At 38.6% G+C, this 27574-nt stretch overlaps 2 protein-coding genes across 2 annotated transcripts in view; one reads left to right on the forward strand and one right to left on the reverse strand.

The window, feature by feature from the left end:
* The window catches only part of GAS2 (growth arrest specific 2), a 117282-nt gene extending 102984 nt beyond the window's left edge, over positions 1-14298 (forward strand). The window contains exon 7 of the mRNA XM_044260929.1: positions 13064-14298. Within this exon, the coding sequence (XP_044116864.1) occupies positions 13064-13282 (219 nt within the window). The 3' untranslated portion in view covers positions 13283-14298. The remainder of the gene's footprint in view (positions 1-13063) is intronic.
* A 2841-nt stretch (positions 14299-17139) lies between these two features.
* Positions 17140-26559, reverse strand: LOC122912790 (small VCP interacting protein). The gene is made up of 4 exons (XM_044258971.1): positions 26388-26559; positions 24228-24278; positions 23646-23759; positions 17140-19590 (listed from the first exon to the last, which is right to left on the reverse strand). The coding sequence occupies exons 1-4, from the start codon at positions 26439-26441 to the stop codon at positions 19576-19578; spliced, it is 234 nt and encodes a 77-aa protein (XP_044114906.1). The 5' UTR covers positions 26442-26559; the 3' UTR covers positions 17140-19575.
* Between the last annotated feature and the right edge of the window lie 1015 nt (positions 26560-27574).

The raw sequence follows: 27574 nt of genomic DNA on the forward strand, positions 1-27574 counted from the left end.
AGAGATGGGGAGAACAGATGGGATTTAGGGTGAGTGTTTCCTCTAACATTTTCTCGTGAAACATTTCAAACATGCGGAGAACACCCACAGAACTCCCATCTGGGCTGTATAATGAACACTTGGCTGTATTTGCTTTATCATGTATTTACCCATCTCTCCATCCGGCTCCTGTATCATCCCCTGGTCTGGAGCGTCTGTGATTCAAGTCGTGCAAAGATAAAGCTTCAGGGTCTTGCTGGGATAACAGAGTCATTTGCATTGTGGGACACTCTCAGGCAGAGCACATCGGGAGTGGGGCACAGGAAATCCGAGGGGCTAGCCAGTCCTTAGACTGACTTTCAACCAGTTCTCCTTTCTTCAGCTGCCCAGCTCTTCTCACCTGGTGGAAGTACCTGCTGATTCTAAAATCTGAATTTCCTATCATTTCAAGGCATGATTTGACTTCCTTCTTTTCAGCAAGCTTTCATTTCAGGCTTCGAGGTTCAACTCTCTCCACCCTTGGTCACGACTCATCCCTCTGTTGTCCATCTTCTAAAACTGTGTTGACCTTTCTGATCTACCATCACATCCTCTCAATTTCCCTTTGTCCTGTGATTTTAGAACATTTTTATTCCTGGCCTTTCACTTGAATGGGACTTTGAGAAGAAAGAGACTCATGTTTTCAAATATTTTGTCCATATAAAAGATCTAACTCTAACTGTATTTATTCATACTCTGTTCCGTTTTGATGGATCCACCCATATGCTAAAGATACATTAAAAACGGTAGCAAATTAATAGTTTTTCCAGTGTCTGCATTATAGGCACTGTTGTTATCTTTCAGGATCCAGGAAGACACCAGATTGGGAACCACTGGTGTGTATCATTCTCATGAAAAGTTAGCCTTTGGCTGTCTCAGTGCTGTTGGGGTCTGGTGTCCGTGTTTAGTTGATAGAATGGGAGCTCAGATTGAGTCAGACACAGGTGACCCCATTTGATGAGTGAAAGGAACAGGTTTTCATGGCCCCTTGGAGCCCAGCTCCCTTTGCTGAAGTTGTTACGTCTTTGGGGTGGATGAATCCTAGTTTCAATCGAGCTATACCAGCTACAAATCCTTCTCGTCAGCTCTCCTCTTGCCGCTGCCAGTATTTTCACCTCATTGCTTTCACTCTGCTGAGTGTTCTATGAAATATTTATCATAACTGTGCCTTTCCTGCCCGAAATGGTGCTGTAGACTGGTAATTAGACTGCAGCTAAGGCTTCTTAATTTCATTTGGTGCAGAGCTGGGAGAACGGAGACCTTATGTAACAAGTCGCTAAGAACTGACAGGCAGTTGGCATGAAGTGCTCCTACACATATTTCCAAGCAGATGCAAATGGAACTTTTTGCCATTCGCTCGTTACATTCATCTGCAGGCTGCTCTTCTCACGTTTGCTTCCAGAAAACAGCTACTGAGAGTCGTTTGTCTACAATGAGCCTGGGAAGAAAACTCTTCCCTCCCCCTCTCCCAACAAAAGCAGGCTAGGAACTTTTTTCTGGCCAGTCTCAATAGCCAGATTTCTGACTCAAGGCTCTGTTCCTGTTGGAGGATTGTTTGTCACCATCAAGGCACAGTGATAGTTCAGCCTTCACATGAGGGTTTGAGGATTACATTCTCCCTAATGTACAATTTTATTTTCAAAGGCAATAAATCACAAAACTGGGAATCAAAACACCAGGGCTACATTCTTGCTGTGTGTCTGTGAGCCACCTACCAGACCTTTCTGAGCCACAATTTCTCCATTTGTGTGATGGAAGCAGTAACAGTAGCCTGCTGAACGACTGGGCAGATTGATAACAAAATGAAATAATTGAAGAGAAGGTATGTTGTAGACTGTCAGGGGTCCCTCCTCTACAGTTTCCCATTAGAGTGGGAGATCCATCGCTAAGCACTCTGGGTGTACCTAATTTCAACTTTTCTGTATGGGTGAAACATCAGGCTCAAATTCAACTACGTTCTTCCAAGCATGAATTAAAACACTTTGTTTTTTTGGGTCCAGGACACATTTAGAGCTGAGCAATATGATCATTCGGGAGACGCCGTAAAATGTCGACATATATTCCTTGAAAAAGAGAGGCGTTGTCCATGGACATAGTCTAGATAAGAAAGCAAACAATCATAACCCCTGGCAAAGCCCCTTTAGGGTATATAGTTAAGTGATAATGAATATTGTCTTTGAAGTGGGGGAGACTCAGGTTCAACTTTAAACTTGGTCGCGTCCTAGCTAGGTGACTTTGAGTGATTTACTTCCTCTTTCTGGAGCTGCTATTTTCTTATCTGTCAATGCAGATAACAATGCAATCCACCTAGAATTGCTGAAATAAAATCTGTGAGAAGCTTCCCATCATCATCACAATAACAATATTAATATAATAATAATAATAATAACAAAAACAAAAACAGTAGCAGACAACTGTTGGATACAATGTACTAGGCAATATTACTACATGCTTACACATTCTTGTCCAAAAAACTCTATGGTATAAACTGTCGCGGCCGGCGCGACAAATCGACCAGGAATGTGAAGGTAAGAGGATGAAGAAAAGAACTCGAGAAGCAGAGAGATGGCGGCAGGAGGAGCACTGAGGAGGATGTCCAACAGTGCTAAGTTGATTCAAAGCATTAAGGCCATATATATAGTGATGTTACAATAGGAGAAGCAATACACCTGTGTCTAGTTAAACAACCACGAGTTCCCATAATAAGTTTCACAAGTAACTATAAGCAGACCTCGTGACGCCAAATGGCTGATGCCAGTACAATTGTTCTGTACTGATACAGCAAACCTGAAAGTAATTTATGGGCTGTACTAGGGCAGCAAGGACCAGCCACGGACTTATGACCCCAACTGAATTGCTACTCAACTTTTCCTGTCCTAAACCTTTTGGTAGGTTATTCGGACTTTAAAGGAGGCACAAGTCAGGGCCTGGTTTGGTCCTCGTCTCAAGCCTTATTGTGGCCTCCCACAATAAACATTCTGCAGATAAGAGAGTGAGGCACAGAGAGATTAAATCGTATCTTAGGGCCATCCAGATAATCAGTGGTAACCGTAACCAGGCATTCTGGTTAAGGACAAAGCAAATGGCATCTTCTCTCTGCTGACTGTTGCATGTATTTCTGAAGCTTCATCTAAGAAAAGGGCAGATAGGACTTTAGGAAGACAAAAGTGAAACAATAAATGTGAAAAATGTTTTTGCAAACCAAGTGATAATTCCAGCTTGTCTATTGGGGTAATATGTAACCATTCATAATTTCAATTTAGAGGGGCTGAGTGGAATCTCCAACCTTTGGCAAGGAAGCCTTCACATGGCATCTGTGGCCAGCAAAACCTCACTCGCCCTGTTAACAGGTGACCTTTTCGGTTACCTTGAAGATGCAGGGAGCAGGTATCAACATGCAAACTAGCAACTAAACACCTGCCACCTTACCCCTCCATGTGTCCACGTACCTTAGGCAGGCAGCTGAATTCCCTACTGCCCGATTTTGAGCATATGCCATTTCAGGATAATATCAGTTGATGACAGAGTCTGTTGTTCTATAAATTAATTTAACACTCTTTCTCTGGAGAACAGATAACTGCATTCTAAAAACAATATTTTCACTCAAGTTACGATGGCTTGTAAAAACACACAGTGAATGGGGTTGATGAGGAGGTGTTAGGAAGTATATGATATCCCAGGAGGCTATACTGATTTAAATTTAGGTGGCTTGCTCCTCGAGGCAGTCAGTGTAAGAGACAGTCTCTTAAAGCGATGGCTATGGTGGAGAGCAGTTCACGGATTGGGCAGAAATAGGAGCCATTGTGGTCAATGTTGTGGGGAAGGGCTTAATGAGACCTTATGCTGAAGAGTTATGCTGAGGGACCCAAGACACTGAAACATTAAAAGAGAAAAAAGGATTGTGGGTCTGTTCAAATTTTCTATTTCTTCCTGTTTCAGTTTTGGTAGTTTATAGGTTTCTGGAATTTATCCATTTCTTCCAGATTGCCCAATTTGTTGGCATGTAAGTATTCATAATATTCTCTTATAATTGTTTGTATTTCTGTGCTGTAGGTTGTGATCTCTCCTGTTTAATTTGAGTTCTTTCTTTTCTTTTTGATAAGTCTGGCTAAGGGTTTATCAATTTTCTTAATTCTTTCAAAGAACCAGCTGCTAGTTTTTGTTGATATGTTCTATTGAATTGGTTTTTTTTTTTTAAATTTATGTATCATTTATTTCTGCTCTAATCTTAATTATTCCCCTTCTTCTGCTGTTAGGGTGTATATTTGGGGGGAGTGAAATTTTTAAGTCATTTTTTACTATGGTGAATGGTATAGTCTAAAAACTGTATTCCACATGTAATGAGAATCTGTGAAGAGAGATAATGAAAAGAATAATATACTTGATTCTGGATCCATTCAGGACATTTTCTTATTCTCTCCTCCCTCCTTTGTCTCTTTTCAGCTTGTCATGCCCATTGCTCTACTGATTCTTAATTCAACCTCCCTCTCTCCTGTATGATTCCTGTTACTTTATTCTTTGACCCAAATGTATCTTTCTCTCAAAGGAATTCTCTAATAAATACATCAAACCTTAAAAGGGGGGGCAGGGGAGGCACCTGGGTGGTTCAGGCAGTTAAGCGTCTGCCTTTGGCTCAAGTCATGATCTCAGGGTCCTGGGATCAAGCCCTGCATCTGGCTCCTTGCTCAGCAGAGAGCCTACTTCTCCCTCTCTCTCTGCCATTCCCTATGCGTGTGCTCTCTCAAGTAAATCAGTAAAATCTTAAAAAAAAAAGAAAAAACAACAACAACAAAAGGAATTCTCTAAGCAGTAGTTAATGTGGATTTTCATTCACATCCTGGTTTTCTCAGACTCTCCCTCATAAAGACAAATCATTTCATCTTTTCCTTTTTCTTTTCTGTAAATAATAATGTCTTCTACGCATCACACATTATAATTGTTGTTAGGTATACAAAGCGGAATAGGATGTTGACCTTTTAAAGAGGTCACAGGAAATTAGAGAAAGATGGACAAGAAAATGAGGCAACAAAATATAACAAGTACTGTGCTTGAGGTCTGTGCAGGAAAATCTCAATGCCCACCCCCACCCCCCAATAATCTGAAGGTTGGAGAATGAAAATATTCCATAAAGGTGGTGATGGCTGGGTGGAGCTTTAGTAGGCATTAACATTGTTTCTTCATTCATTTAAAGGAGCATTTCTTGAGTGCCCATTGTGTACTTGGAACTGTAGTAGGCTGCCAGGGGCTGAAATTTACTAAGGAATAACCTTGCCTGGCACTCAGTAAAAACTCAATAAATGTTTTTTGAATGTCCAAAGAAAAGGACTCACTTTAATTTACCTGGTGAATATGGAACAATTCTCTGCCTTCTCTCTAGATTGTCATGAACTTTTAGGGGATTCCAAGGATTCCAGAATATCTGTGGGTTAGGTAATTTGGAGTGTAGGCATGGGCACTGACAGGCAGGGCCACACAACAGCTGCATCGTTGTGTAATGCGTAACTCGGACAACAGTATGTGATCATTAAGGCATAGCGAGGAAGAAGGTGGGAAGGAATAGTAGCTGAACCATGAAATGCTTTGTGTGAAATAGGAGAGGGGGTTTCAGAATCACTAGCAAGTTGTTTCTTCAAATTACGTGTGCTTCTCCCCACCCTCGAGATGCAGATTCTGCCCTGTCCCCGCACACGTACACAGACGCTCACGTGTGTTCACCCCACTGCTCTTTCACAATCTTTGCCACAGGCTTCTTGTGCTAATGGGAATGAGTCATATTCCTCAGGTGAGCGGGAGCTAAAAATGGCTAAGAAGCACTACAGACCATGGAGACTATGGAGACCCATGCCCAGGTTTTTAAGCAAGGCAGCGGCCTGAGCAGATTTTCCTTTTAGGAAGACCAGTGGCACTGGAGTAGAGAGGGTGGAGTAGCGGAAGAGTGAGAGATGATGAGGGCTTCCTGCTGGGAAGCTTTCACGTCTTAAAGGGCTACTGACAACAGTTTTCAGAGAACTTGACAGATACTCCTGTTTCTCTGTTTTCAAGGTCAAGGACCTAAGATTCAAATCAGAATAAAAAAGATTTATCAGTGTTTTGCTGAGAAGGAGGTGACACCTGACATCTTTCATAAGAATTATGATTTAGGACAGATGCAAATATTCACACATATTTCCTGGGGAATTGATACAATAATGCTATCAAATATGAATATGAAGCATATAAATTATGTTTATCCAAAGACACTTCTTTTACTTATTGTTTATTTTTGTTGGCGCCTTTTTTGTTCATTTCTTGTATAATATAGCTCTAGTTAGCTTGGTCATCTTAAAAACACATACATCATCAATAAACCCATAATATTTGGGGTGGGTTTCTCTTACATGACATTTTTTTTCACTTAGTGAAACATAAGATTTTCTATGGTTTACATAGATATCAGCTGTGCCCTGTCAACAAAAAGTGAGTTGATGTTCCCAAGAAGAAGAAAAATACATATTTTCCTTGCTTTAAGCTCCTTAATACCAACACATAATGTAATTCAAGTCTGTCTCTCCAAGCTACAAAACTAAGGGGAGAAAAAATATCCTTCCTGAAATCCTTTTGTATTATTATTATTATTTTTAATCCTTTTGTATTATAAGAGCCATAGCTCTGAACCCCTATACCACAGTGACCCGAGTGACCCCAGCATTTGTAGGGAGCTGTTGGTGAATCATTTCTACAACTTTAAAATTTTCTGTTGTGTTCTAACTTGATATGGGAGAATTATCTTATTTCCTTTCAGCCATTTTTCCCCCTTTGAATTAAGTGTCTGGATGAGCTACAGAACTGGTTGGTTATGAGATAGTTTTTTACCTTATAATGTTAGGAAGATAAGATTGGAAGATGGTGCTAAGGAAGCCGTCCTTAGATCCACATTGTAGCCTTACAAAATGTACCTTGTATCCAGTAAAAGAGTTTACTGGACATGTTAGCAACCCCTGCTGGATCAATATATCAAGTGATTCATCCATCTTTAAATATTGGATTCATTTTTAGAATAATAATTTCTGGAAGACTACAGCTCTTCAGTTGTAAGTCCCTGTGCTAGATGAGAGATAAAGGAGATGTGATTTCTAGAGTGGCTCTCTCTTCTCTGATTTGTACACCTGTGAAATGAGAGCATTGCCACTGGTCTGAGTGTTGTTTTTTACTCATTTTAACAAGGTGTGTTTGTAGGTCACCAGACACCTAGTAGGTGCTCTAATATTATGACTCTGTGTCATCTAAGGAAAAAGGGTTCCCTGCTGCTGGCACATACGAAGAGGCCTCCTTGGAAAATGACACATAATTATACCATAAGAGAACAAGGCATAAGGCAAATGCCCTTGATAAGGGTGGGGATTTTTTTCCCATTACCGAAAGGAATTATTAGAAAACATAACTTTGAGACATATGGTTCTGTTCTTGGGCAAGGGATGTATACTACTCACAGCCACCAAAAAAGAAAATATTTGCATGTGTCCAACAGCCCAAATCTGCTTGAATTTCTCGAGGCCATTGGGAGAAACGTGGAGACAGATTTTTTGGTATTGTTGTTTTTTTCCCCCCCTTTCAGCATTGAAAGATGTTGCTAAGTCAGTAATGAATCCTTTTCCTTTCAGTAGGATCAAAGGCACAGTGAGGAGTGAGGTCCCCTGGAAAAACTAGTATCAGCCAGAATAGGCTTAACATGCAAACACTATGGCTTTGCAACGTGCACTCTTGGAGAAGATTTGTAGCAATTCTAACTTATTTTTCTCTCCTTGGGAAGACACACACCAAAGAATAGTACAGAAAACCAATACTAAATACTCAATTGTCATGTGCACATATGCTACCAGTCAAGAGGAGTCATCTTTTGGAATGGAGAACACAAAACTACTCAGTATTGTGAAACACAGAAAATAAAGGCACTGTAACTGTACAGATGATCAAAGCCTAGTCCTACTTACACTGACAGCTATCTGGCTATAAATATATTCTATCCTATTACCTGCGCTTGACACAAGTTTATTTCTGAAGTAATTATAGGACCATTGCAAGATAACCTTCTGAAATGAAATTCGATGTTTATATGGGGTTTATTAGAACATAGCACCATAAATCATTTTACATGGGCATTTAATTTGCTTAGGCTGCTGATTACTGTTTCTGACATTGACAGTTCCTTGCCTGTGCTAAATTTCACTAGCAAGTAACTAAGCAAATATTTTATAGAATCAGTGGGTGTGACCTAATGGGAGAAAATAATTCTTACTCAGCTCTGCCATTGATTTGTGGTGTGATCATGCACAGGTGGCTTGAGGACATCAGTCCTTCTTCTAAAAGCATCAGTTTTCCCATCTGTAAAATGGAATAATTCTGAAAATGACATCATCAGCTAAGCAAAGTTAAGTAGAGCCTGTGGAAGCATACACGGAAAAGAGTATTAATATGATAATAATATTGATACTGTTCTGAGCTTGTATATGGGAAATTTAAGAAATGAGATGCATCATCACTCTCTCTGGAGAGCTCACACATTATTTATTTTTAAAGATTTTATTTATTTATTTGACAGACAGAGATCACAAGTAGGCATAGAGACAGGCAAAGGGAGGGGGAAGCAGGCTCCCTGCTGAGCAGAGAGCCTGATGCGGGCCTGGATTCCAGGACCCTGAGACTGTGACCTGAGCTTAACCCACTGAGTCACCCAGGCGCTCGAGTGCACACATTATTAAAAGAGGCACGCAGGTAAATTGCGTGCCTCTTTTACGGTAGTTACGGTAACTACCGTAGACTGAAACAATGAATCACGGGCAACCTAAAGAGCATACAGGAAGGCAGCATTCGCTTATCTGGTAAGGAAGGAGATGGTGAAGAATTTTTCAGGCAGAGGTGATGTTTGAATTAATGTTTGTAGTCCTGGTAAGCAGGGAGGGCAAAGCAGAAAAGACACTCCACATTTAGGGGCAAATATGCAAAAGCACGAAAGAAAGGCTGTGCCATCTGGGAACATAGAACTAAAATAATTCATGGGTCCCCAGAGCTCAGGGAAGGGCAGGTGAGGCCAGCAGGAGAGGTCTTGGTGTAAAGGGAACTGAATATTAGCCCGTGGTGGGGTGGGAGCTAGTGAAGGCATTTAGGCAGGAGACAATCCAACAGGCACTTGCGGAACTCCCTTCTGTGGAAATGGATTTACTAAACCAGACTCAGCAAGGCTCGAGGCAGTGAGATCCTTCCAATGGCCCACTGAAAAGAATGAGGTACTGAAATGAATAACAGTAACAATAACATAGACCCTGAGAATCATTTGGGGGATAAATGAATGTTTTTGGAGTCTGACTAGTTACAGAGAATGCCCATCCTATTGATTCTTTTAGGAAAAGCCTGTGGAGCCTTCTAATTGAAGCGGGAAGGTGGTGGGCTCGTTATGTCCTTGCATTTGGAAGCTCAGGGAAGAGGCAAAGGCCAGAACTATAATTTGAGAGATAAAAGTAGATAGTAGAGAAAACTGCGAGGTTCCAGATACAGAGTGGTCAGAATGAGAAAAGCAGTGGAGAAACGACAGAATCCTTCAGAATCATTTGCAACAACAAAGCTTAAAAGTAGGCAGAAGAAATAGCACCTATGAAAGAGACAGAGAAAGTTCAAGGAGAGAGGTAGGAGGTGGTGCAGGAGAGAGAGTCTTGTTCTAGAGAATAAAGCAGAAGGGAAGGATTGGTCAGTACTAATCAGATACCTTACCTGAGTGATCATGAAAGATACGGATTAAGAACCATCCATTGAATTTGATAGTTCGAGAATTCCTCTGATTCCCTTCAAAGTTTAGTCAGTAAACAGGTGGGGGAAGAATTAACTAATTAATAGGAAGGTGGAAGCAAAGACATCAGGTGTAAGCTTACCAGAAAGCTCAGTTATAAGGAAAACATATGAGAACAAAGAAGACTGGTATGGAAGGAGCAGAGTTTTGCTTTGTGCAAGAGTGAGAGGCTTGGGTATGTTTATCCCCTGAAGGCTAAGGGTACAGTGAGTTGGAGAGAGAGAAGAGAGATGTGATGTTTGATTCAGGATCTTCTGCATGGGGGTAATGGGAATTAAGACATATGGGGAGGAATTGACTTTGGACAGGAAGACTTCTTTCTGTGATGAGGGAAGTGGAGAAAAGGATAAATATAGATTGGAGTAAATTAGCCAGTGGAGGTGCTGAGAGAGGAAGCCATGCCTGATGATGGTGAAGCCATCAGTAGAATGAGAAGGACAGAGATGAGTCGTGTGTTTGAGAATAATAGGGAGGAATAAGAAATTGAGCTAACCAAACCAAAAGGATCAATTAATTGCAACTGGCCTAACGTCACTAATCCCTGAGATGAAAAAAGAGTTCTTCCAGCAGGAGTTCAACTTCTCTACTGTGATTTAGAAGATTATACAGTTAATTCAAGGCTGGGGTTTTTAGAGTAAGCACTGTGGGGGGTGGGAGGGAAGAGTTGAGAGTAGGGTGGTTTATAGCAGGTTAATTTGCTATTAGGTTAAAATAGGAGGGGTTTAGTTTGTTTATTTGAGAGAGAGAGACAGTGAGAGAGAGAATGAGCGAGGAGAAGGTCAGAGAGCGAAGCAGACTCCCCATGGAGCTGGGAGCCTGATGCGGGACTCGATCCCAGGACTCCAGGATCACGCCCTGAGCCGAAGGCAGTCGTCCAACCAACTGAGCCACCCAGTTTGTGGAGATGGGGATGGGCATTATTATTTTTTTCTTGAGACTTAGCACATACTAAGACAAGACATGGAATTTAAATCTCTGCCATCAAGGGTGTAAGTGCTTATGGCCATGAAATCTTAATCCCATGCTTGAAACCGTTGTTCAGTTTGACCACTGACCTTCTTAGAGAATTATAGGTTACTGCTTAACTATTGAAAGGATATGGAAGATGAGGTGGGCAGAAATTTAATTCCTGTGTTCTTCACATTCTGCAGAACAGTTTCATGTTGGATCCACGTTGCACACGTGGAGTCATTAAAGAATCTGCAAGAAGGGTTTGTATTTCAATGATCATATATGCCAGGCAGGAAAACATTTCTTTTCACTGTTTTCCAGAGTTAGCTAATTATCTAAAAATTGTACGGACTGGTGGTTCCTTCTGGTTGAAATAGTCTGCTCATAGTCAGGTGAATTTGGGCATTCTGCCAGGTATTCATAGCTAGGAAGCTTAACGACAACTCTTAAATGTAATTTGCAGGGCTAGGAAGAGCCAGAACATCAACAATAGGCAAAGCTGTTTTCTAGAATAGTGGGAGGAAGGGTCAGAATACTGTTTGGAGGCCCGCCTTTGCAGTTTTTGTCCCAGTAACTCCAAGTTTTGGAAGCAAGCAGTAGAGACACACACAGAAGCTTGTGGGAATGGAAATGGGTCAGTCCAATTTTAAAAAGCCTTGATGGATTTTGCCGAACAAAGAAGAACTGTTGTGGGGCAAGTATTAGCCTGGAGTCAGGAAATCTGGGCACTAGTCTCAGCAAATCACACCAAAGATCTGGGCCTCAGGATCTTCATCTGGAAAACAAGATCATGGTATTATTGGCAGGACCAGGGGAGGCGAAAGAGATACAGCTGAATCCTGACTCCTTTTGCCTGCTTCATATGACATGACAAGGCTTCCTGTTGAGATTTTAACGAGTAGATCCTGATGTCAAAATAAGTTTAAAAACTTCTATCTAGATGTTTCTGAAGGTCCTTTATTCTAATTCTGTTCTAATTATAATTCTTATTCTCTAAATGAGAATAACCAGTAGAGTAAAATTTAACTTCATCTTTTTTCATGAGTCTCTATTTTTATTGATATCCAGCACATTGTTACTTTGTACAACATCTGAAACTTCTTAACATCAACCACATGCATCAGGATTTATCTTGAGTCCATAAGTGGATTTCTGGGTGTCTGCAAAGCCCCTAAACACACATGCAGATTTTTGTGGGTACAGGGATTCAAAAAGAGTTCAGCACTTCCATCAGATTCTCAACAGGTAAATGAAAGCAGTAAGCAAAAATCATCTTCCACTTGATGGGAGGAAAAAAAACAAAAACAAAAACAAAAACAACTCCAGATCTTAAACTGACACAGCAAGAGAAATTCAAGTAGATTTGATAGCTTCTGTGATGAAAATGATTCCTCAAATTCCCTCACACATCACTATATGTCCTTCCCAAGATTATATTGCTTTGTGGGCAGGGAACAGAGTCAGCAGGGTCTTTGATGATGGAGGAACATCTCCCCTTAACCTTACATTTTCTGATATTTGAAAGAAGCCAAGATCAAATTCTTTGGCCCTCCATGCCAAACCTCTGCAGCTCTGACATGGTTTTACTAGATCAAAAGAACCATATATTCTTCACTTTTTTAACTGGCAGCCTTGTTAATCTGGAACTCTAGATGGCCCATGGGCCTGGAAGGTAAGTTATTCTTTTAAGCAATTAGGAAAAAAAAAAAAAAAAAAGTAAAGAGAAACAAATGGCCATTCAACAACATCCGACCTTGAAGGGCTCAGTGCCTGGAGAAGACTTCAGTTTGGGGGATACTTTTCCATTCTATTTCATACTGAGTATTTGTTTGACTATTCACATGATAGTCCATGGAAGACATTTCCATGGTCTTTTGGGTCCTGATTCAAAGGGGAATAACATGATGAAAAGAATGTAGCACTTAACGAGGCAATGGGCAGAAAATGGGGGCAGTGATGAGTCTATAATGGAACATCAGAGAGAACTTTCCAGACACATTCAACCAAACAAGGGGTTATACATAGATCACTTAGATTACCATAGCAGGGTGATGCTGGATCCTGGGCATGGGTGCCCGTGATCCACATTCATGGGAAAGAGAAAGCCTCTTTCGCAAACTGTATGTAAACTCAGAGTCTGGGCACCAAGTAGGAAAACAATGGGGCATAAAAACAAGACAGACAAAAAACAGTAACAGGGGTAGAAATGAAGGTGGATTTGAGATACTGTAAGAATTCTCAGAACGTAATCCTTTTGCTCTTCTTTCATTTCAGATGCTGCACAACAAACATGTCATGGTCCGTGTGGGAGGAGGATGGGAAACTTTTGCAGGGTATTTGTTGAAACATGACCCCTGCCGGATGCTGCAGATCTCTCGTGTCGATGGCAAAACATCCCCCATCCAGAGCAAATCTCCAACCCTTAAGGACATGAATCCAGATAATTACCTGGTGGTCTCTGCCAATTATAAGGCTAAGAAGGAGATTAAATGAAACTAGTTGGTCGCTATAAGGGGACTCTCATAATGGCCTGTACCCACTTCTCCAGTGTAGTCAGTTTAGTCCACACGCTCTGAAAATTACTTTGAAAAAAGGAGTAACAGACAGAAAAATGTCATTACTATTGAAAAACGTTCAGAGAGTAGCACTATTTATTTTGTTGCTTCTGTAGAAAACGACCAATTAAATTCTAAACTCAGATTTAAATTAGAAAAATTGTAGGCAAATTATTATTTTTCAGTATGTGAACACAGTATTTAGTACACGTTAGAAATACAATCCTAGCTAGAGATAAAAACTGCTCTTAGAAGAAAATATTTAGGATTTCTAGATAAGTCAACAGGAAGTGCCTGCCTTATGTCTACAAAAAGCACCCCAGACACTTTTATAATTGCAGGCTTTTTAAGCCAAATTTTAAAAAGGTGACAATTAGTGTGATAATACGTACTAAAAAATCTTCAACCGCACCATGATTAAGTGCAGAGCATTCACAACAGTAATACTTTACTGGAAAGGCCACTTTAGAAAAGTTTACATTCGCTTGGAAGATGCCTTAAAGTTTATTCCTTATCTATGACCAAATATCTGGGGTACTTTTGGAAGTTTTCAGTACACCCTTTAGAGGATCGCTTATGAAGTATTTCATACATTCCTAAGCATATGGCGGTGTTGAGACTGACTTAGTGTAATTCACACACATAAGCTGACATACGTTTATATTTTGACAGTAAGTTGTACAGTCAAGTGTTCATTGACTTCATGTTATTTTAAAGCATTTTCTTATGAAAATATATCTTTAGTTAATCCTACTTTGCTATGCTGTCTAGTAAAGTAAGTACACTGTAGCTGATGTTGTTACAGACTTATGTATACCCTTGTATACCTAGGACAGGGCTGTTTCGTACCCATAAGCAGCAAACTATTGTCCTCACTGATTCAAGAATTAAAAAGATAAATTTAAAAAAATTACCTGTCTCTATATCGATGCTTCATTCCGAAATAAAGATTATCTTCAAGTGGTGACTTTCCTGGAGAGTTCTAGGAAGGGTCAAATTAGGGTTAGCTAGTGCTACTTCACTTTGGGCAGCTGAGTGATGGCATGTTTGTTCCCCTCGTCAGATAACCTAGATATTATCATAGGTAATCCCTTAAGTGCTATCTTGAGTGTCTTAAGTATAGGCAGAATTAATTTGTCATTCCCTCATTTTTCAACAACAACAAAAAAATCCACCTTTCTTGCTCCAGAAAGTCAGGGAGGAAGCATTTGTCACATGACTGATTTAGTCAAAGTGTATACAACCTGTTATTTGTGAAGTTTTTAAACAACAGGCATTGTATAATTTGGTGGTACTGGAAGTGGTGGTAATTGTTCTGGGGGAAAAAAATTAAAGTTCTGTCAGAAATAAAATCACCTTGGAACAGTAATAATTGTAGTACATTTTAAAATACATTGAGTGATTTGATTTTTATGTTCCTAAACTAATATGAGCATTGAATTTCTCTGTATCTACAATAATGTTTTCATCAAAACTTTCTCCAGTGCTTACCTTTTTCCATAAATATATCTATGTCTTTTTTTTTTTTTTAGATTTTATTTATTTTATTTATTTATTTGACAGAGATCAAGTAGGCAGAGAGGCAGGCAGGGGTGGGGTGTGGGGGTGGGGAAAGCAAGCTCCCTGCTGAGCAGAGAGCCTGATGCAGGGCTCAAGCCCAGGATCCTGGGATCATGACCTGAGCCGAAGGCAGAGACTTTAATCCACTGAGCCACCCAGGCGCCCCTATATCTATATCTTTAAGAATTAAAATTAATTTCATTAATTTAGTTTAAAAATGTATAGGTTAAAAAAATCATTTGTTTTCTATGCTAATGTGCCAAATTACCAGAAATTTAGTGGCTTAAACAACACAAATTTATTGTTATAGTTTCATAGGTCAGAAATTTGAGATGGTGTGGTTGGCCTAAAATCAAGGTGTCAGCAGGGGCCTAGGAGAGAATCCGTTTGCTTTTTCCGCTTTCTAGAGGCTGCCTGATTTCCTTGGCTCATGTCTTTCCTCTATCTTCAAAGCCAGCAATATAGTATCTCAATGGTACTACTTTATTCACATCTCTTTGGAACCACAGGTTGGAAAGATTTTCTGCTTTTAAGGATCCATGTGATTAGATTTAATCCATCCAGATAATACAATATAATCTCCCATTTTAAGGGCATTAACTGAATTACATTTGCAAAATGCCTTTGGCCATAAATATGCAATGGTGTCAGCCATTAGATTTTTTTTCTAACTTCTCAACTGTGTTTTATAGGTTTTAGTTCAAATCTTTTACTTCTTTTTCCCAAGTATTTTCTTCTATGTGATGAGACTATCATTGAAATTATCTTAATTTTCAGATTATTATTTGCACATAGAAATAGAAATGACATTTTCATATATTGGTTTAGTATTCTGGAAGCTTTCTAAACTCCTTAGTTCTACAAATTTGTGTGTAGATATTTAAGGATTGTCTGCATGAGATGCTTGGTATTTTTTAACCTATTTTAAGTATGTCTGTTATTTATACCCTAGCTATCTGAGAAATGTAGAATGAGAAAATACATCTTAGGAAGTAGGTATAGAGTAAGGAGTTAGGATAACTTGACTTCTGACTTCTGTGACAAAACCGATTTCAGAAAAATAGCTTAGAAAGGGTCAATCTGTGTGCAAAACTAATTAGGTCCATTTGAGATTATATTCGAAGTACTTGCAAAAATGGGCTCAAACCAGTCTGTAACTAGAGGGGATTAATTTGAAACTTAAGTATGGTGCTATAAGAATAGGCAGTGTGATCAAAGATATAATAAAGTATAATATCCAGGTCAAGTAATTTATGAATTTTCAGTTCTCAGGCCATAATAATCTTATTTAGAGGCAATATTTGAAAAATGAGACATATCTAGAACAAGGAGAACAGAATAATAAAAAAGTTATGTCATATGAGAAATTTAAACTGTTTGAGTTGTTGGAACAAGCTTCTCTGAATCAACCCAAAACTTGTTCAAAATTTGTGAAATATACAAATGCCTTCTAAGTGGCTTTTGAGAAAATCAAAGAAAATGGCTAGGGAGCCACATTTGCATCAACTTAAAGCACATGCGATAGTCATGGGGATTTGAGATGCTTGTTTGAAAATGTTAAAAAAAACACCGCACACCTTGAATGTCAACACAGAGAGAGATGCCTAGCTACCTACCTCTCGGCTTACTGACCTATTTACTCAGATATTACTCGAAACTAAAACTGACAAGTTACTTTTTCTTCTAAGGGCGTAGAATAATTCTTAGCAAAGATAAACACAATGAACTGTTGGAGGAGAAAAGGAAAATTCAAAGCTGATGTCAATTCTCCTGGGGTACCAAGGAGGAAAGCTAGAAACTTTGTATTATTTTGATATTTCTCTATGAAAACAGGAAACTAACAATATTATCTCTCCTTTGGAGTATAGAAAAAGAACCATGCCTAGCTATAAATTCCGAGATTTTATGAACATACCAAACAGCCATTAGCTCTGTTGTTCTCATTCATCCCAAAGAGATGAAAGTGTCATGGTTTCCCTAACCATTCACCTAACTTCTAATTATTTAATACATAGTGAAGATGAAACTTGTTAAAGAGGGAACCTGGGTGGCTCAGTGGGTTAGAACCTCTACCTTCGGCTCAGGTCATGATCCCAGGGTCCTGGGATCGAGCCCTGCATTGGGAATCTCTGCTCAGCGGGGAGCCTGCTTCCCTCTCTCTCTGCCTGCTTGTGATGTCTGTCAAATTAATAAATAAAATCTTAAAAAAAAAACTTGTTAAAGAGGCAGCCAAAGTCAACTTTTATATAGGAAAAATGTATATTTGTGTCCGCATAACGCAATACAGAATTTAAAATAAACCATGTGTGTGAAAACTATTAATTACATCCCAAATACAATCGGTGGAACCATAGTAGCACGTATAGATGTTTTAAAACAACATGCAGCATGTCAACAAAGGGGCTGTGTGATGATATACAGCTTTTTGTTACCACTCTTGTTAGCTTGATGATTAGAATTAAGAAGCCATAGTTTTAGCATTTTACATCTGAACATGATAGTTAACATATATGCATTTTACTGTTTCAGTTATATTTTAGTAATTTTTTGGAGGGATTGGGTCACATATTAAGCATTTTACTATATTTTCCTATTTAAATGATGATTTATGGGAAATTGGCTTCAAGTTAAGGTTCCCATCAGGAACTGATTCATAATTTGATGAAGGAGATGCTTGGATGTATAGGTACAATTTTTTTTTTTTTTTTTAGTAGTCACTGATTGGTTTTCTATCAAGCATCTCAACTCCTCTTTTCCCTTCCCCTTCCTAAAACTATTCTTAGCATTTTAGTATCACGCCTTAGCCGATGCATCCCTTGTGGTTTTGGGGAACGCGGATTAAACCCACGGAAGCAGGCCATGCATGACTGGCTAGAGCAGCATATCCCATTGTTCCCAGAAGGCAATACACCAACATACATTCATGGTTCAAAAGTAAATAAGTATGCTATTTGGATATAAACTCTATTAGAAATAGGGCATTATCCCCTGGATATAAACCTTTGTCTACACCAACCCAAATTGTAATTCTTAAGGTAGTACAGATAAAATTGTTCTTTATATATTAAAGCAGAATGAAGGATTTGCACAGTTCAAGGATAATATAATTTGGTTCTATATTCAGCTATTGAGGATCTTTCTTCCTTTCTGCCTTGGAAAAATCAATCATGTTCATAAAGTCAAGAATTTTATTTCTAAAATAAAGTTTAATGATTTCACTATCCTTTGTGAATAAAAATACCACTAATATTCTAAAGGATGAAGAAAATTGAGCCTGTTTAAATATATGTCTTGACTGGATATTCACAAACTATTCTATACATAATAGAAAAAGTAATTTTTCCAAACAAGAGTCAAGAGACTTACACCATAGTTCAATCTCTTTAAAATTAACATATACAATATACTGCTATATAATGTGAGCCCTGTGGGAGGGATGAGCACAATAACGGCTCAGATTCTTTCTGTAGATCAAACGAGCTGGTCTATTTAATTTATAATCCCTATTGGTACTTACTATCTATGAATTCTAATTTAGGGCTCAGATTGTGGCCCTGTCATCCAAAAGAGCAAACAAATTAAAAGAGAAATTCTTGTATTTTAGCTTATTATACCCAAGGAAGGAAAACTCAAAAAACAGAAATACTATAAGCTCATGTTTCTAATAAACACAAATGTGAAAATGTTATGACTCTGAATCCCACAGAATTAACCTCATAGTATTTTATGCTTAAAGTAGACCTTTTAAAATACAGTACCGACATGTTTCTATTTCATACATTCATGTTTGTACTGGCAATTTCACATCTGTATACGATCATTCTTTAATAAATACTAAAGAATAAAAACACCTGTGAAATTTGGAAAAATATATTACTACTCAGTATAGCCCATCCAGATTCTTAGTTTAACTCACTCAGTTACCACAAAGATCTTTAGAGCTGAATCTGATATTGTATAACAGTCCATCACTGCCCTCTGATGGCACTACTAATATATAATTTTAAATTCAGCAAGCAAAAAACCACTTTATTGCAATGTAAAACACCATATATTAATTTTATAAGCCACAGAAATAGAAAACAAATTAGGAGAAATTCATAATTTTCTACAAATATTACTTAGTAAGTTATAAAAATTTATAGTGTTCCTTCACATAAGCCCTTCAAATGATTTTTCAAAAATTTCCCTGATGAACAGTTTAAAGGCACGAAGTCCATATGTTTAAGCAAAAGCCTTCATAAATAATGAAATAAAAAGAGAATCAAGATTAAGCAGAAAACTATACACTGCAGGGTCATTTTATAAAGGAGAGAAAATACAATAGCAAACTTTAATGTCTGAGGTGTAGGCAGACTTTTTACATGCGATATATATTTATTCACTATTTAGGTCCATGTTTTAACTACTAAATAAGGGCAAATCGCCTACTGTCTGCAGAAGAGCAATTATAAGAAAATAAGTATTTAATGAAAGGTCTGGCATTTTCTAAATTTGAACATCAAAAGCATTTTCAGTATATCAATATTGAAAAGTACTGACTGCATTTAATGGCACTAAAATTGCAAAGTCTGAATCTTGATTTATTCAAAGAGAAGAAAGTAAGCTGAGGACGTCCACTTGATTGCAGATATTCGTTCTTGGCAATAGACTTTTCCACCCATGTTATGCTTATGAAACTGTCCACTAGAAAAGAAAAATATATGGAGAAAAGTAAATTTTATTTAAAGTTATGTTAAAATATCCTTGTGAACAAAAATAGGAATGTGGGCTATACAAATGCAAAATGTTTTCTGTGCATAGTAGTGATAAGTATAATTTTCCATTATGGTCAAACATCTGAAATAAGATATATAATTGTTTAAAAACACGAAGAAGTGAAACAAAATATCTGGGCAGATTAATGGGTAGTTAAATCCCAAAGATCTAATAATTAGTTCAGGAAAAATAAAACAAAACATCACAAAATAAAAACAATGAAATCAATACAATAAAAACAGAGGAATTCCTGTTTGAGGCGGGGAACTAAGAACTTGCAGAAATTAAGTAATGGTTTGTCCAAGTTTTTTCCTTGCTTGACTTGAGAAACTTTGTTGTTCTGTTCAAGCAACTCTATAAAATCTGCAGTAGTAAATTCTGGAAAAAGCCACTGGGATGGTACCAGGTATTTACCAGTCTCTTGAGGAGTGGTTTTCATGTACATCCAAGGAATTTTACTGGGTGTTACATATTCTTTTAAAAATCTGTATTTCAATTTTGAAAGTTCAGGGTTAATCCAAGTAAAGATGCTTTTGTTTATTTTAGGACTTCTTAGAGACTTGAACACTGTGCCTTTTTTTTAATTTCTAAGAAAAGGATTCAGTGTACAATATAGGATCCAGGATTTGAATTTTTTTGTTTGTTTTTGTTTCGTTTTTAACATGGGACTCTATTTCCCACAATGTATCTCTGAAGACTAGTGTTAAAAACACTAGAGTTGGCATTAGGTTGAGGAGCTTAAAAACGTCCTGGTGACTAAATTCCACTCTCGCACTCGGAGATTCTGATTGGTATGAGGTGGGACCCAAGGGTCAATCTTTTTAGAAAGTTCCTCCTGAGTTCCCACCACATGGCTAGGGTTGAAAGCCACTGCATGAAAGTACATGCACTACTCCTGTACTGTTATATCCTGTACTGATATTAGTGTGCACCCGGATGTCAGCACCACACTCACTTCTTAAAATAAGGCTGCGCTGCCAGTATGGAAGACAGTATGGGGGCACGATCCTCAAAGATTAAAAATAGAAATATTGTTTGATCTGTTATTTCCACTACTGGATATTTACCCAAAGAAAATGAAAACACTAATTTGAAGAGATCTATGTACCTGTATGTTTATCACAACATTCTTTACAATAACCAAGATATGGAAGTAATCTAAGTGGCCATCAATAGATGAATGGATAAAGAAGGTGTGCTGTGTGTGCCCTTCCCCCCCCCACAACAGGGAGTATTACTCAGCCATTAAAAAAAGGATGAGGTCTTGCCATTTGCAACAACATGGCTGGAATGAAAGGGTATTAAGCTAAGTGAAATAAGTCAGAGAAAGAAAAATACCATATGATCTCACTTACATGTGGAATCTAAAAAACAAAAAAAAAATTTAAAAAGCAGAAGCAGAGTCATAAATACAGAGAACAAACTGATGGTTGCTGGTGGGAGGATGGGCAAAATGGGTGAAGGGTAGTGGGAGATACAGATTTCCACTTATGGAATGAATAAGTCATGGGGAAAAAGGGTAGAGCTTGGAGAATATACAGTCAATGGCACTGTAACAGGATTATGAAAGATGGAGATACACTTGTGAGTATGGCATAATGTATGGACTTGTGGATCACTGTGTTGTATACCTGAAACTAGTGTGTTGTATATCAATACAAAGAAATTAAAAAGGTAAAAAAAAAAAAAAAAAGCTGCCTTTCCAGAAGATAGTGAGCATTGCCAATGCCAATTATCCTAGGCAGAGCTAGTCAGGAGATGAAGATGTAGTGTTCATGAACACAGGGAAAGGACATGTTTTCATACTATGGAGTCTGGTTAGGAAGAATCTAGCTACATAATAGGACACTCCAGGCCAGTCTGTAGAACAGGCCTGAGAGCAGTCTTTACAGGACCCTAGGCCAAGAAGGGTTGAAAATTAAAGTCATACTCAGCCTTATGTCCCCCCTTCTATTAGTTCTGAGCCTCTAAAAATTGATTTTGAACTTCACTGTATGCTTTTGATGATCTACATAAATGGTCAAGGAGAAAGGAGTATGTCCCTTAAAGCTAATGTATTTATGGTGAAGTGCTTAGGAATATTCCAAAGGAAAACGACACAGTGTGCAACAGTTGTGGTTTATCAGAATGAGTGACTGTCCAACTTTGATGGCCTTGAGGGTGATTTTTATTAACAGAACCAGAGAGCTCTCTTGTAAGAACAGTACACAAAGAAAAACAGGTACTTAATTTAAAATTGGGATGATTCTAATTCTGAGCACTTCTGAAGGGACCAGAAGCAGTACATGGCCCAATTTATTTTTAATGTATAGGTTTCAGGCTATGCTTCAAGTTTAATTCAGAAAGGTTCTTTCTTTCCCAGAGTTTAAAAGCTCATGTGAAACTGGTTAGGTTAGAATATGTCAAATAAGTACCTTCTTAACTCTGGCTATAGGTAAGTATCGTTTTCTTATAGCCTAGTATGTGATTTTAATTGCTGCTCAGTACCTCAGCATCATTTCCAGTCCTACAATTTTTCATAATTTTTTTGTTTGTTTTTGAGAAACTTCCACAAAGTAAACCTAGTAGCAGAGACCTAGATCTCAGTCTGTATAATTAAACTTCTATACTTCTGATAAATATTTGACTTTGTATCAACCAACTATTTCACTTTATGGTGGATTTATTCTACTCTATTGTAGAAGTAGATAAAAAAATATAAGCACAATGGTCACAGTTATTTACCTTACCACTGAAACCAATTAATCTATACATTGTTAAAAGTTAATGATAAAGAATTTGTTTTCTATTAATTTCACTTATTAAAAAAATTAGATGAATATACAATAATGAAACACACACAGATAAATCTTATTTCTATGTTATAGCACTGAGCCAGAATCACCTCTGATCAGGCGGCTCCTAAGTGGCCTGCTCCACAGGTTAGGAGGATATATACACGTATATATTTACAGATACAGTTTTAGGAGAAAAAAAAAAGTCAGTAGTATTGTCATAGGGTTGTGGTAGCTACATTTGAAGTGAGCATAGCAAAACGCATTGAGAAGTTGCATCACTATGCGGTACACCTGAAACTGAGGCAACATTGTATATTAACTAGATTTAAAAAAATAAAATAAATTTTTTAAAAAAGCAAACCATTGAGAAGACAGTAAATCAGCAAAGTGCTAATAAATCATTGACAAGTTAAATATAAACAACTAAAATTCAGGATATTGATTTTCACAAGAATATTTTAGAAATTTATTTTCTTTAAAAATGGATCAAGGAATAAAATTTAATATCTGAACAAATATTTTCTTGAACTTTAATGTGTAAAATAAAACTTTATAGTTTGGAAGACAATAAAGATCCCCAAGTTCTGGGACCTGTTTAACTTGTCCATCATTATATTTCCAGTGTCAAGAACTGCAATTGCTACATTGGAAGGTCCGAGGTACATGTATTACACTCCCCACCCTCCCGTACACCCTACTGTCCAATTTACTTAACCATGATAATGACTGACAATAGAAAACTCAAAAACCTCAAATCACTGAGTGAAAAAATATAGGTTATATATAAAAAAGAGAATCCATAGTGTAATCCAATTTAATAAGATTAATGAATAAATGGATATTAAAAATGATGTCTGTCAAAATGACACAGAATTGAGGTGATTTTTATATTCTTCATTATACTCTTCATATTAAGTTTCTGATATATTAGTATTAATTATATCAATATAAAGTACTAAGATGTAGTGTCAAGATAATCTGGAAAAACAATCTATTTTCCTTTTGGGAAAAAGAAGGCAAATCTATTACAATGAATGTTGGAATGTTCAAATAAATTGGCACTTCTCCCAATCTCTACTTTTCATGCTTTTAAATTTATTCAAAACTTCCTGATAATCTATTGCAAGAGGGAATTACTCAATAGACTGTTACTGAAGGTTTAAAAACTCCAGGTAAATTAAACCTTTGGTAAATTTTAATACTTACCCTAAGTCCACCTTCTGGTGGGGGCCTGGATTCAGCCATTTGTTTTTCTAGTTTTTCCTTTTTCTTTCTCTTTTCTTCCACAGACCGGACATCCAGAATGCCCCGAGATGCAGCCTTTAGAAAATGTATTAAGTGGTACAGAAAAACAACAAAAATCAGTATTCAGTATCCAAAAGGTGTTTGTTGCTTTTTTGGTTTTTCTTTGGAGGTGAGGGGTTTTACCTTTGGTTATAAAGAACAAGATTATTTCTATAACAGCTTTATATAAAACATATTATCATTTCTTCATTGGATATTTTTTCCCTAAATTTCTCATGTGTCAGTGTTTTATAAGGCATCATATAATCCCAAGGAAGAAAGTTATTAAAAGGGCATCTCACATTACAGAAGACATCTATAATTTTCATGCATTAAATAATATAAATGCATTAATATGACCTATAGAAATATAGAAATCATTTTGAAAAATGATTACATGTAAATTTACAGGTCATCAGACACCATTTTCTTTAGCAATGCTAGTAATAAATAGAATGAAGTACCCAATTATCTACATGAGCAGAATTTTATTTCTACTCTTACCTCTTTCTGTCTTCTCTCTGCAGCCTCTGCAAGCTTTGCTCTTTTCTCTTCCTAAAGAAAACATGTCAAAAAAATGTTTTAAAATAAAATGAAAAATTACCATGGATAATTTATATCTTAGAGATAATATAACCGATTTACAAAAATATTTAGTACTTGTTCAAAATGTCCCACTAAGACTGCCACTATTTACAATGTTTGTGAAATACTTAACTTCCTGAATTTCATTCTTCTAATTGATAGGTCTTCAAATAAGGACAAGATAAGACACATATACATAATATATATTACATATGCATATATATATATATTCAGGTTAGCCTATAAAATAATTCATTTGCTTTTTTTTTTAAAGGTCTTACAAGCTAGTCAGGGCAATAATACAACAAATATCATTTAATAAGGCGAAGGAAGGAAATAAGTGGTTTGAAGTAGGCTGGTATTTTCAGGAAATGTTCACGAATGAAATGGGCTAATCTCATTGTGTAGGACATGAAGCCCTGAAGAGAATTTGTAAGAGGTACTGCTCCATGTTGGGAAACAGTAGATACTACTTTTATACCACGTATTGCTACTATTAACAATTATAAGTTATAAATTCTTAAAATACATAAGACAGTAAACAATTCTCTTGGCAGCTGTGTTAATAGCTCCTTTGTTTTTCATACCACAATACATACATTCATTCATCCACTGGACAAATAGTTACTGAGCAGTTATCATTCCTCAGGAACTTTTCTAGGTGCTGAGGTTGCAGCAATGAAAAAAACACAGACAAACATTTCCATACACATGGAACTTACATTCCTATGAGGGGGACTCAGGTAAATATAATCAAGTAAATACATGTCTGTTAAATAGTAGTAAGTGCTTCCAGAAAATATAAAGATGAGTACGGTGGAAAAGAAATGGAAGGATGAGTGGGTGGTGTAGTAGGGGATCTATTTTAGTTAGGGTGGTCCCCAATAAGCTCCAAAGATAAAATGACATTCAAGTAGTGAGCCATGCGTTTATCTGTGGCGATGAGGGGCAGGGCTTAACAAATGCTAGTATATTGGTATTTTACTAACAGCCATATAAACAAAGTTAACAACACTTAAAAATAACCGTACAGGAAAGACCAGGTAAATTTTCCCCCATCGACTTCCAGGCTGAAGAGTCCTGTACTTCCCTAAACAACTCAGTTCCTTCAACGAATTTTCAGATAGGAGAACAGAGGAATTTAGCTTTTCTGTCATCAACAACCTGTAAGGACTATTAATGTAAAGATACTGTTGTAAATAGAAAGCTACAAAAAGTATAAATGGATTGTACCACCCACCACCTACTTAAGTAGGAATTTCATCTAGACAATGACTAATTTCTAGTGTAAGTGTGTCCCAAATATTACATGAGGCACATCTATTTTTTTTTAAATGTATTCTTTTTTTAAATCTAAAATTTATCTAAAAATTCTAATTTAAGTAACTTAAAAACAGTGGGCACCCGGCACTTTTACTGGCCAAACATGGATTACAAATTGTACCCTCTTTACGATGTAACATTCGTATTCTTTTAAAAGGAAGAACCTGAGAGAGAGAAATAGTAACGGGAAGTCATCGATTACTACGCTATCCAATGAAGCACAGGAGGAGCGTAAGAGCCTTTATTGAGCACCTTCTTTAAACAGTTGGTACAGACACAGGAAAACGCACATCTCCTAGAAGATTAAGCGCGCCGGGAGACGACGAGAGGAGCTCTTTCCGCACCCCGACTCCATCCACCGCACCGCCAAGAAGGGCCCGCGCACCGCACCGGCCGCGCACGCCTGCGTCTTACGAGCTCCCGATCTCGCCCAAGTCTGCGAAAGGTAAACACCGCGGTGCCGCCTGTGGGCAATTTTTTGTAACGGAAGTGGAGAGAGCGACGCGGAGGCGGCGGCGGCGGCCGCGGCGGCTCAGGTCCCGCCGCCTGACCCGGAGTCCCTGGGAGCGCGTCCCCACACACGTCTTCGCCACCAGACACCCACCCGCGGCCAGCTCGCCAGCCCGCGCCCCCGCTTCCAACGGCCCCGGTGCCCACAGCTCGGGGCCTCCTGGCGCGCCTCTCGGGAGAACAGGTGCGCGCGGCGCGGGTCGGCCACACGGGAACGGGGGGACATGGGGACGCGGCCTTACTCACTAGGTCCGGCGAGGGAGGCGCGGTCTCCCCCGGACAGGGAAAGCACAGCCCCATCGGGAGCGCGGCTGGGGGTCCCTTTCTGGGCCCGCCCCAGACCCGGCAGCGCCAACTGCGCGGTCAGATGAGCTTCCCAGGTTCGCAGCGCTCGTCCCGCCCCCACCCGGGACCTGCGCGTCGGCTCCGCTCCGCCCCGCCCCTCTGCGGCAACGCCCCTCCCCGCCCCCGGCTCCTCCCTGCCCCGCCTCCTCCCGAGGCTCCGCCCCTTCATCTCTCCGCCCCGCCCCTGCCTCGCACCACCTCCCTCAAGAGGAGACTCCCCACCGCTCTCAGCCCTGCCCAGCCCTGCCCAGCCCAGCCTTACAGCGCCTGGCCGGTCCCAGGCGGGCAGACAAGGCCTCCCTGTGAGGAAAAGCCTTCTGCTTTGGGGCAGAGAGAGAGATGCGGAGAGAGAAATAGATATACCGTATTCATTTGTCAGTGGACACAGGAGAGAGAAATAGATATACCGTATTCATTTGTCAGTGGACACATTAAGTTGTTTCCCTACGTTGCTATTGTAATAGCTGCAATGAACATGGGGTTACAAACATCTTATTATGATAATGCTCTCTTCCTTTTGACCTTATACCCAAAAATGGGATTCCTGAATCATGTATATGGTAGTTTTAATTTTAGTTTCTAAGGATTCTCTATATTTTCCATATGGCTTTACCAGTTGACAGTTCCAGCAAGAGCGCACAGGGTTCCCTTTTCTCCACATCCTTGCCAGCAATTATCTCGTCTTTTTGGAAACAGACATAACAGGTGTGACCTGATACCTCATTGTGGTTTTGATTTGCATTTCCCTGATAATTGATGTTGAGCACCATTTCATGGACCTGTTGGTCGTTCATATGTTGTTGGAAAAATGTCCATTTAGGTTCTTTGCCCATTTTTAAAAATTGGTCGTTTTTTTTTTTGCTCTTGAGTTGTAGGATTTACTTGTATATTTTAGATATTAACCCATTATTGGGTACATAATTTACAAATATTTTCTCCCATTCCGTAGGTAGCCTTTTCATTTTGTTTGTAGTTTCCTTTGCTGTGCAGAAGGTTTTTTAGTTTGATATAGCCCCACTTGTTTATTTTTGCTCTTGTTGCCTTTGCTGTTGTTGTCAAATCCAAAGTATCACTAAGAACAATGTCAA

This window comes from Neovison vison, chromosome 7 (assembly GCF_020171115.1).
Source record: "Neovison vison isolate M4711 chromosome 7, ASM_NN_V1, whole genome shotgun sequence".
NCBI lineage: Eukaryota > Metazoa > Chordata > Mammalia > Carnivora > Mustelidae > Neogale > Neogale vison.

Excerpts from the sequence above, each read along its gene's own strand:
- LOC122912790 (XM_044258971.1), bottom strand. The coding sequence starts at position 26,441 with ATGGGGCTGTGCTTTCCCTGTCCGGGGGAGACCGCGCCTCCCTCGCCG. Across the intron at positions 24,279-26,387 it reads CGCCTCCCTCGCCGGACCTA|GAAGAGAAAAGAGCAAAGCT; the intron begins GTGAGTAAGGCC and ends TGTTTTCTTTAG. Across the intron at positions 23,760-24,227 it reads CAGAGAGAAGACAGAAAGAG|GCTGCATCTCGGGGCATTCT; the intron begins GTAAGAGTAGAA and ends CATTTTCTAAAG.